The 11,531-nt window shown below is 41.9% G+C and overlaps 1 protein-coding gene across 1 annotated transcript in view; it reads left to right on the top strand.

The window, feature by feature from the left end:
• Positions 1 to 570: 570 nt before the first annotated feature.
• Positions 571 to 11,531, top strand: part of LOC119649746 — a 188,899-nt gene continuing 177,938 nt past the window's right edge. The window contains exon 1 of the mRNA XM_038052035.1: positions 571 to 844. Within this exon, the coding sequence (XP_037907963.1) occupies positions 728 to 844 (117 nt within the window). The 5' untranslated portion in view covers positions 571 to 727. The remainder of the gene's footprint in view (positions 845 to 11,531) is intronic.

Genomic DNA, 11,531 nt, shown 5'->3' with positions numbered 1-11,531 from the left:
CCCGTAAGAGGCTCAGCCCTGGAGTTTACTTAATCCAGGACAGACTAGAGGAGTCAAGGGGAAAAATAGCTGATGGAAGACCGGCCTGCCAATGCAATAGGATATATTTTTTGAGGTGTAGTCCCTTGTAAAGTGCATTAGCCTCGAATCGCGACGAACGTGCAGCAAGGATACGAGAAAAACACTGGAAAGAGATTAAGGTCCGGGCAGGTCCGCTTCTATGCCATAGACAAGGCTTGTCGAAAATATTGAAGCCTTGCGATGCATTTTTCCTTAACATTGCAGCGCTCACAGCACGACTCACACTCGTACGGCACACGCTTGCCGGGGACTTTTTTGTGTTTCCATTTTTTCAACAATTTTCTTGTTGCTGTTGTATTCCTAGTTTCCTCAAATAGGGAATTAAAGTCTCCTCTGGTATTTTGAATTCTTGTAACCAAATCACTTCATACGGAACCCGTGAAGAGATCGTATGTCGTTCGCCGGGTGATTCTGATTAGCTTTTCATCGATGATTATTTTTAGTGCTTGAGTGTATGAGTGTGATCGCAATAAAGCAATAATTTTCGTTTATGGAAATCGCCCGGAAAATCGGAGAATATTAAGCTCAATTGGTGGTGATAAGTGAATTGTTTGTGATATTTGAAATGTGCGGTGAGTGCACCTGTTGACATTATTTGTGAAGTGATTTTTGGGCGGATTCAAGAGAGTTGTTCACATTCTGTTGTATGTTGCAATCGAAAGGGATAGTCGTCATGGGTAGATTATTTGGTTATAGAAAATTTTCCAACCCAGAAAAGCAATTGCCGTTGACCAGCGCTGCTAAATTAAAGGATAAAGAAAAGGTAAGCGTTTTTTATATATATATTATATGCATTTGAAGCCAGGAACTCCTAGAAAATATTGTACTTTGGAAAAAAATATAGTTGGATATTCGTCAAGCTTGTGCACTATACTGTTTGCAGTGGAGTTTGAATTTGACCTTCTTCGCATCACTACAGGCGGTTTTGCAATCAAAGTGTTTTTATCTACTACTGACCAAACTAGACAAAAAAAAAACCAATTTGATTTGCTCATTGTACACACAGTAAGCCACAGTAAGTGTCAAGCGCATGGAGTAACCGTATCAAGATTTTTGTGCCTTGAGCTTTGTAATTAATGCCATCCTGCTACCAAAAGGTAGAGTTAATTCTAAGATTAATAGCAGCTGGTAATGATAATAAATATTTCGAAATGCATTCACAGACAGATAAGATAGTGAACTCCTCAAAAAAAATGTGTAAACAGAGCCCCAGGGAAATGATAAAAAATATATATATGCATTCATATTTTTTCATATATGACACTGGACATGCCCTATATATCATGCTCATCTAATAAAAGGGTTAGAAGTACAGCAGACACCTGTGGCATCCCCAGTCACTGAACACCACACCCACTATACCCAAATCTGCCCCTATGGTAATACTATCTAGGAGCATTATGCTTAGCTCTTCGGCTTTCCCCCGGTCTTGACCACTCCAGCAGTTTTTGTTAAATTTAATTAAATCATAGAAATAACTGCAAGACAGTACTCCTCTTACTTGAACACCTCTAGCTTCAATATGTTCTTTAAACACATGTTCGCTTTGAACTTCTATTTTCAACGTCCTACTCTATGTTCAGCCTTACATATGTATATCATTTATGCGGCATCGCCGCTTAATAAATCCAAAACAAAGAGTTGCTTCAAATCTTTTCTGTCCTATGGGAAGGTATACCGCTCTACGAGGTATCGTTCTTTGGCAGTTGGCTGCAATCGGCATCAGTCCAGGTATTAAAGTTCGATATACATAAGTGTCTGGATAGCTGAGTGGTTAGAGCACAAGGCTGTGGTACGGAAGGTCGCGTTCAAATCTCATTGGTGGCAGTGGAATTTGTATCGTGATTTGACATAAGATACCAGCCGACTCAGCTGAATCAAATCAGGGTAATAATTTCGGACGAGCGCAATGCTGACAACATTGCCTTCTACAGGGTATTGTAATCCCGTAGTGTACCGTTATGGTATTGAATGAAGTGATCTAACACACTTCAAGGCCCTGATCCAATTGGATTGTTGTGCCAACGATTAGTATTATTTCCCGAGTTATCACAATCTCGGCAGATGCCGGATTTTACCTAATACTAGCACTAAGTGCAAGGTTTTAGTGAATAACCTTACATACAGCATTATGCCTGGTGATGTATTGCACCGGTGCCATAACAGTACAGCCACAAATGAGATGGTCCAACGTCTCTAATGCCGAACCACACATTCTGCACTGGTCGTTCTCCACCCGTTCTTTCATGATGAGCTTTTTATAAGCTCACGCCATCCTGAATGACATACAAGAATCCCTCCGTCTCAGCAAAGAGCTCCCCAGCACACGGCCATCTGTTCGACAAATGACTTCCATTCATCGATCCGCACTTGGTCCAACTTCACCCCACTCAAAGGATTGAAAGATTGATCCTTCAAGTTAAGTGGAGTCAGTCCACAGTCTGCCTTATAGACAGCCGCATGCAAGGGACTCGCCTGCTCTTTGCTGTAAAAATAAGCGCGCAGCGAGTCGACTTGGCGATGATGTTGTACCGCCACGTCAACCACGCCCCTACCACCGATGTCACGAAGCAGGTTCATCCGCTCCACGGCAGACTTTGGATGATGCATTCGGAATTTGGACATAGTTGTCCGTATCCGCCGCTGGACGTTTTCCAGATCGGTCTTCGTCCACAACAATATTCCGAATGCATAAGCCAGTGAAGGGATAGCGAATACATTCAACGTGCTTATTTTACACGCTTTACACGTCGCAGAAATTCGGACAGCGAAGCATCCTTCAGATCACCAACTCGAGCATGGGTTCCTTGCAGAATTCCTAGGTACTTGTAGAAGTCTGTCTCGATCATAGCTTCGATGTGCGGATGGCTTGGATTCTACACTTGTCTAATCCAAACTCCATCCAAATATCACGGCTGAACATGTCTATTATTCGCAACAGACTTCTAAGATGGTTGTCAGTCCAGCATACAGCTTGATGGCATCTAAGTACATCAAGTGTGTCAGTTCGCACTTAACACGTAGGCCATATTTTAATGCAAAACCATGCCCTCTAGCATCATTCAGTAGCCATGAAAAGGGGTTCAGTGCCATACAAAACCAAAGGGGACTCAATCCCCCTGGAAGATGCCCCCTCCGTATATGGATGGGCTCTGAGGTATTAGCACCCTCAGATGTACGCATTGGTAAGGTGGTATGCTACCCTTCCATGACTGTCGCCAAAAACATTATTAGTTTCGGATCAACGCGATACAGATGTAGAATATCGATTAGCCAGGTATGCGGAACGCTATCAAAAACCTTGCCATAATCGATATAGCAACTAAAGAGGTTTCGTTGGCCTCTGGTTGCTTGTCTTACAACTACCGAGTCGATAATGAGTTGCTCTTTGGAACGCCTTGACCCAACTCGGCAGCCTTTCTGCTCCTTGGAAAGAATGTTGTTAGTCTCGAAGTGCGCATTGATCCTTCCACTAATAATGGACGTGATGAATTTGTAAAGTGTTGCTAAGAAAGTAATCGGTCTTGTGTTTGCGGGATAAGGTAGGTAATCCCCGCAGTGAGGAAGGGTGGAAATTTCTCCGACCGACTTATGACCTCATTTATACTGCGTGCCAACCGACAGTGTACGCTGGTAAATTTCTTATACCAGAAATTCTGTATCCCATCCACACCTGGGCCCCTTCAGTTCTTCGAGCTGTTTATGGCTCGTCGAACTTCCTCCTCGGTAATATCCGCAAAGTTTGTGCCAGGTGGTTTGGCATGGCGGGTACCTTCGGCGGTGATCCACTCAGCATGCAGCAGCCATGAAGGATCAGATCCTCTGAGCCATACATTTAAATCTTCTCCATCATTAGTGGGAAACTAGTTCCATCTCCCATAAGTTTTGTCTCATTCAGAAAAGCAGCTTTCTGGTTTTCCTGAATGCCCTAGAACGAGTTTGCTTCCCTGGCCACATGTTCATTCTTTTCCACTCCATTTGAACTTTTTCAAGCAATATGGACAATCGTATGAGCTTCATTATAAGCCATATCATTACTTATTGCTTATCCATTTAATCAGTCAAAAGTTGAAATGAATCCCCTTTTATTTCAAGAATGCCGCCGTCAACTTCATTACAAGATATTCTGTCAATCATGCCACATTGGAATGATGTAAGCCATTATGTAGCATCGCTTAAGCGACGGATGCCAACGTTGTGACTTGGAGACAGCATCTAGGAATGCCGTTTAATGTTAGCCAATTAATTGTCTATTTATGTTTGTCGTCAGCGTGATTAGTGGATCCTGGCTGTTGACGTTGTTCATTTCAGAAATGAGCTGATAGCCAGGTTGATGGCGAACTAATGGTCTTGGGAAATTTCTATATCCATCCAATTCGCCTTGCAAACTAAAGAAAAGGCTTTTGGCGTATAGAAAACCTGGGGAAGAGTTTTGTAGTTAATTGATGAAAAGGCACACATTAATCATAAATATCAACCGCATTATGTAACAATCTATTCTTTACACGGTAGAAGCCCTGGAATTTCTATTTCCATAACTACCTGAATTCCGAATGAACATTCCCATTCCTCCATTAGATATTTATCAAATTCAATTCCCGTTGGATAAAATATCTTCTGATGCCATCAAATCATTATCCGTCGACTGATGACAATCTCCGATCCTATTAGCCACCATTACAGCAGACATCACCATTTTTGGCCGCTATTAGTTCGCTGACTGCTTCCCAGATTTATGAGATTGTTCGCACTCGCTACCAATAAATTTCCATAAATACTCACTTACCCATCCGACCGGGGCTCCTGTTGTGGAGTCAACTGAGGGGACTGGGTGGATTTGTTGGGCATCCTCCAAAAGTGCATCGTTTATTTTTGGCAGCGCTTGAGGAGTCTTCTTACACCCGGCAGCTGAGTCTATAAATTTGCCTGTATAGTTGCAAATGCACAATGGAAAAAGTGCTCCAAGGCAAGTGTTTCGTCCAGGATTGCAATCAATTTCATGGTCGTCGTAAAGAAGTCGTAACAAAGCCACTTAAGAGGATCTCAAGATTGCATTTACATTCTCATGTTTGTGTTTGTTTAAGGTCGGTTATCGTACAATGTTCTGTTATTTTATGTTCCCCGTGTTTTATGCAAGAATTATCTGAGAAAAGTTTCTTACAGCGGATTTCCTAATTGTTTACCAATAGTTTTAAGAAACAAATTTTTACATGGCAACCAAAGTTCTTCCGATATGCTATGCTCCATAATTATGTAAATGTATGAAATTGGAAATATAATAGTTAACCTCATAGAGAAAAGGACTGAGCTATATAGTAATCATATTTCACTTATTTTATCGATGTCATCAGGGTTTATCCTGGGACAAGATTTGTCAATAGTTCAGAAACTCGTGCCTTCTCATGTGGTCGTGCTCTCTCCACATTTCTTCTGTGTACCTGCCTGCCTTGATACTTTGTACTGGCCTTCAGATAGTTTGTCCACAGCAGCGCCCATGCATCTTCTAATTCATATCGTCTTTTGTGAATAGTTCTCTCTACAGCTCCTGATTTAATTTACATTTTGGCCCCTATATTCTTCCAGATCTTTTATTCAAATAGTCGGAAGTTCCACCGTTTGTGATGAAAAGCCACCCAAATGACTTAGCTTTTCGACGTCCTTTAACGGTATGCTGTAAACAGGATAGCGTTCCACGAACTGTTTCTCATACGACTTCTTAGTACATTCGGCGCTTCCTTTTGGATCTGAGGATGTCTCCGCTAAAGGAAGCTTGACAAACTTCTCAAACAATATCCCGAAATACCAATATAGAAGAGCCACCAGACAAAATGAGCTTTGAGACTCAAATGAACAACTAGTATGATTGGGAAGATATGTATGGCTAAAAGCTACAATCTGCATTAACAAATGGAAACAACAGCGCCCTGTAAGGAGGGAACATAAAAAATGCCACTCTAGTTTAGGTTCCTTTATGAAATCACCCTGTTCACTTGCATGAATTTTTGCTACCTGGCCCTTCAGAACAGTTATATTAGTCATCCTCCCTTGTCAAATTAAACCTTCGACGGATCACTCTGTTAATCTTTGCTAACAACAATGTTTGTTTGCCCCCCCCCCCCCCCCCCCTTTGTTTATTGCCTACATTTAAGCCGAATCTGGTGGCAATTTCACAGCAAATGGCTCGATATGGGGTAGGTATGATTGGCAAAACAGTTTCAAATGGTGCAACCTGCCTTCGAGATTACTATAGGATATATCTTCTCAACGACGAATCTGGAAAACATGCACTCCGCAGACATCAAAACTGCCTGATATTTACCGACGGAATTCAATGGTATGCAATCCAAATACGTCATTCGTTACTTTCCATTTGACCTGACCACTATCTATCATCACAGCGGGTTTTATTAACGATAAGTGCATCCAGTGAACCATTCTGGAGGTACTCCCCGATTTTGGCTACTGTAGTCCTGCAGTACCAAGGCAACCCGGCCCCTCCTCTCTCCTTAAAAATATATTTCCACACCAGCCTGGAGTGAAGATATAATGCTCCAAATTTTAATGTTTCGACCAGTAAAATTTCTGTTCCCAATAAACTAGGCAGCGCAAGTAGTCACTCCAATCAATGTTCTTAGTAAACATAAATAATCCTAGTTTCAAGCGTTGGCTTTGACAATATTTTATAGGTATTAATTGTGGATCAAACGCTGTACTCCTCTTTTTAGGATGTGAATGTTACCAATTATATTTCCATCATTGTTATTTCAGAGGTTAGTGCGCCACTTGTGCTCTTGTCTGATTTGATTTATTGTCGTGTATGTAGCACGTACATCATTTCTCTCCTTTATTCATCGAGTTTCAAAACTTTGCCATGGTTTTGCTTCCTTTTCTTGCACTCTTATTCGCTAATTGCCTAAGTTCATATACCTTTAAAGTTTTGTGGATATCAAAGCCTTATTAATATCAATTTACTATCTGTATAACTTTCCGCCTAAATATCTGTCACACACACTTCCCTCAAAAACCGTTATACCTCTCTCGCCTTGTGGCAAAAATCACGTCAATTCCCTGCAGACTCGGGTCTGATCATCATCCTCAAGTACGTAGAGATGATACTCCCCAACGCAACGGCTAGACTGGAATCAAACCATCATCAGACACATCACACTAGCATTTCAACTACTCATATGTAACACAACCTTTCACACGTTTGATCCATATAAACTGCCACTTAACTTACTTCACTTACTTACTACTAATCTAACAACCTTCTAACCACAAGCCGTCATAATTCGTCCATCTGATCTCACTAACTAATCCGTTTACAGCAAAGGTACGCCCCTCCTGACCCTATAGGCTGTAGCACATGGGACTACCTCTTGATCAAAAAGAGAAATGCCTGAAAATGCCTGCATTGCACCGGCCGAAACCATGCAACATACAGGAAAACACGATACAACGCCATTTGTTGACAAGCTGGAGCAATTCCCTGTCCTGCGTCGTCATTGCAAAATCACACAACGCAGGGGACCTGCAGGTAGACCACGGAAAAAAGAGCCGAAAGGTATGGATCTACCGGATCATTTGCTTGGCGCTCATTAACACCTCATCATACGTCTCAACTTACCCAAAAGCATTCTGAGCCCGACCAGGTTCGGGCACATACGTTCGGCCATTATGATTCCCGAGCTCAAGTCAGCTACCCCCGCGTAGGCAACTCATTCAACCACCGAATTAAGCTCACCCAACAGATTCCATGTAATTGGCCTTACTCTTATCCTTCTCTGGCGACCTCAGGTAGACAAAACCCTTGTAGTCTTCCAGAAAGCAGAGAAGTAACCTTCTAAACAACACTCAAACAGACACTGGGCATGAAATAGGATTGCCCGCCATGCTCTACTGTGATACCCCCGCTTCTCAACGCCGATCGCCAGGAGGCCACAGGTCCGGATTTGGTGAACAGTTCATTCGGCAAAGCGTTTGTGCGTTAACATCATATCACACAATGCAGCATAGATTCTCCATTTACCTTAATACCGGCAATGTCATGACTTCGCTTCCATATCTGGTAGACCCTTCCACCTTGCTTGAAAGCGAGTTCAAATTGGTCAACATCTACAAGGGAATTGACAATACTCTGACGACGCGCCATTTAAAATGTCTTTTTCAGACAGGGCTGGTTTAACGTGAGTACCCACTATGTCAATTCGATTAGATCTATGGGAAAACAATGGACGTGGGGGGCACAGAGCATTGGAAAAGTCATTGGGAGAACTAAATCTAGTTTTGCCCAGAAGAATGCGTGTCAGGATATACTGACGTCTTCTACACCGATGGCTCAAAGACAGAAAATGGTTCGGGAGCAGGAGTATACCTTATATAAAGGAGCATTCAGCATCTGCGAGCCGCTACGGTCACGCTACTCCCAGGGCAGAGGTGAGGCAGCGTCTGACGATTTGCCTCTGCCCTGGTAAGAAACCGTAAAGCCGTCGTCGGTTGACTTTTTTTAAAGGAGTATACCTCTCGAATAAAAACGAGAAGTGGGGACAATACACAACCATCTTTCAGGCAGAAGTGTATGCGATCTTAAGAGTGGCAACCTGCACGATTGACGAACGGTTGAAGGGCAGGCGTATCGCAATCTGTAGCGATAGTCAAGTTTATCCTGTCGAAAAGCTGGAAGACTTGCAGAAATATTGTGGGCATTCTGACTCGCCATAATTCACTAGCTCGGCATATATTCAGAATGGAAATTACTCAGCATGATACGTGCCTATCCTGTAATGAGGAAGCGGAATCCACGGAACATTTTCTATGTGAGTGCCCCGCCTACGGACGCTTCAGACATAAGATTCTTGGTGCTGATGTGCTCCAAGTGCAGCGGGTAGCTTCACATCCAGTAACGGAAATCCTGCGATACATAAACGAATCCGGGATATTGCGTTAGGGGGGGGGGGGGAATCGAGTACAGTGGACCATTAAGGTCTGAATGCTCAGTCTCTACCAGACTAAAGAGTCCGGCACCCGAATTGAATAACACAGCACCGCGGTCGAGCCCTGAAGGACACTGGATGCTCATGGTATCTTTTGCTTACTTTTGCTTCATTCAAGATCACCCAAGATCCCATGACATCTGCACGATCTGAATGGAAGCAGTTTGTACATTTCGATATCGTTAGCATAGGCTAGCAGATGGGTACAATTGATGAGAATAGTGCCTCATGTCAGGGTTGCATATGACCTTTTCTGGAATCATCTTATCCCCTGTCTTAGATCATTGTTCATTGTATTTGCATTCCTACTTTGTTTCGGACCAGTCTAGTCACCTTTGATAATTTTTTCTGGATACAGAATACTCTCATGACCGTACAAAGTTTCACCCTGGTTATGCTCTCCCAGGAAGTTTCAAGTTTCCAGGAAACCAATCAAATATTATGTATTTCACAGATGAGTCTACTTTCAAAATTTAAGTTTGAAATAGCTTTTTTCTGACATCTTGAAATTTCAATAGAGGTTTAGGCTAGAGTGGTCCAACTTGTGGAATATAGTCCCGTTCCTATATACATATATCCTTGTCTAATATTAGCGAGAAACATTGCCATTAACTTTGACTCTACCCTATTGGACGGCTCAAATACAAATCTACGCAACTAAATCTCGATTATTTGATCAACACTCAGTTGTGTTATTTACGTGGTTCGGTAACTTTTTGATATGTCATTTTTTTTGACTCTTCAACTCCCCAATAAATATCGTATATCGCTAAAGCCCCAATGATCTCCGGTTACTTTCGGTCCAACTCCATTAAAGTGCCTTCGAGAGCAGCTGCCGGATGAGCACTTAAAAACTACATTTTTAACTGCCACTGATGAATCCGCTGCAGACTGTCATAATTATACAATGTACGCAAGTGTTATTAAACAAACTGACAGTACTCGGAACACTTTGGATGGTTTACATGAATGCAATGAGGAGTCCTCCATAATATGAGACCATGGTGTTCTGGGAATCATTCAGTGCTAAGGGAAAACATGTTGCTCTCGAGAGATGAAATTGGAAGCCGATTTTATTGCGATTGCATGGTTACATTTAATTTATAGCGGCGCATACACTATCATTCGCTAGTGCATTATTTGAGGAAGAATTATGAGCCAGAAACGGAGGCTAGGGATCAGCTAACCGACATTCGAGTTGTTTATTTCAGCAAACTAATGTTTATGGAGACCATTGCATTCACTACAAAGGGTCAATCTCTAATCAGTACAGTGTATTTGCAGTCTGGATAAAGTACTAATTAGGGTTGTTATTTATGTTTCCGGTATAATGAAACTGAAATGTATTTTTTTCTATTTGAAATACTTGACTTATCTGTAATTATGCAATCTGAATTCTGGTGCTTCACATAACACGTAAGTTGACGAAGTTTCATTAAAAATCGTACTCATTTACAGTGTCCCCATTTCATATTTCATAATGAAGCACTACACAATTATATGGATTGGATTTCTTGGGTGGCGAAATTTGTAGATAGTAAAGTTCATTCTATCTGATGTAGATCTTAGATCGTTTAAGAGTGTTTCCCTTTAGGACCGCGTAAGTATTTTGGCACTTTTCATTGTGTGTACTACGTGTGTTGCCGCAAATTATTATGATTTTAGAACCGTATTCCGCATCACGAAATTTACTGGTGGCCGCATTTTAAAAAACCTGAAACATTACTGGTAGTTTCCTTATTCCTGATGCTGAGCAACGCAAGAAGAGGAATTCACCACGGTTTTCAACTTATAACATCCGATGAAGTCCGAACTCTCGCGGATGAAATTGCTAGTTATCGTAACATACGGATGCGGACCCCTCCTCCAAACAGAAGTGACCTCATTTCGGCCTTTCATGCCTCAGTCTCTGCAGAGTTTATCTAGAGTTCTGCACGCACTAGGAGTATTCTGAAACAACTAATGGCTTTTGGCAGAGCAAGATACAATGCAGGCAAATGTCCCGTGATGCATTGTCGTTACATTTCGGAGGAATGTACAGCTAAAAGCACAACCCAATAATATAATCGATGATATCCCTTTTTATATTCGGTGAAGTTCTTCATGCTGCTTGTCCGAAGGACACGGAAGGCTTCAATGAACCATGACATTTTTCCACAACCACCTTGACTACGACTGACACCTGTTTCCTTTTTCACCCCATGAGCCCAATGCCTCTGGATTTGGAATAGGCAAGCAGGGGTTGCCTAAAAATAAGCACCAACTAATCCAAGATTCTCATTCTGATGGATTATCATACACCTTCTATCTAGATTAATAACAACTGAAGACGTCGATCAATTTGTCTATTTAGCAAACAGCGCTAAATTCACCTTCACTGTCCAAATATCGTCTCGTAAAATGCGGAAAAGCAGGTATGCCAATATCAACATTAAATTAAGATTGTCCCGCACCAAA

Source organism: Hermetia illucens, chromosome 2 (genome assembly GCF_905115235.1).
Source record: "Hermetia illucens chromosome 2, iHerIll2.2.curated.20191125, whole genome shotgun sequence".
Lineage (NCBI taxonomy): Eukaryota > Metazoa > Arthropoda > Insecta > Diptera > Stratiomyidae > Hermetia > Hermetia illucens.
This window is presented reverse-complemented; position numbering and strand designations above follow the sequence as displayed.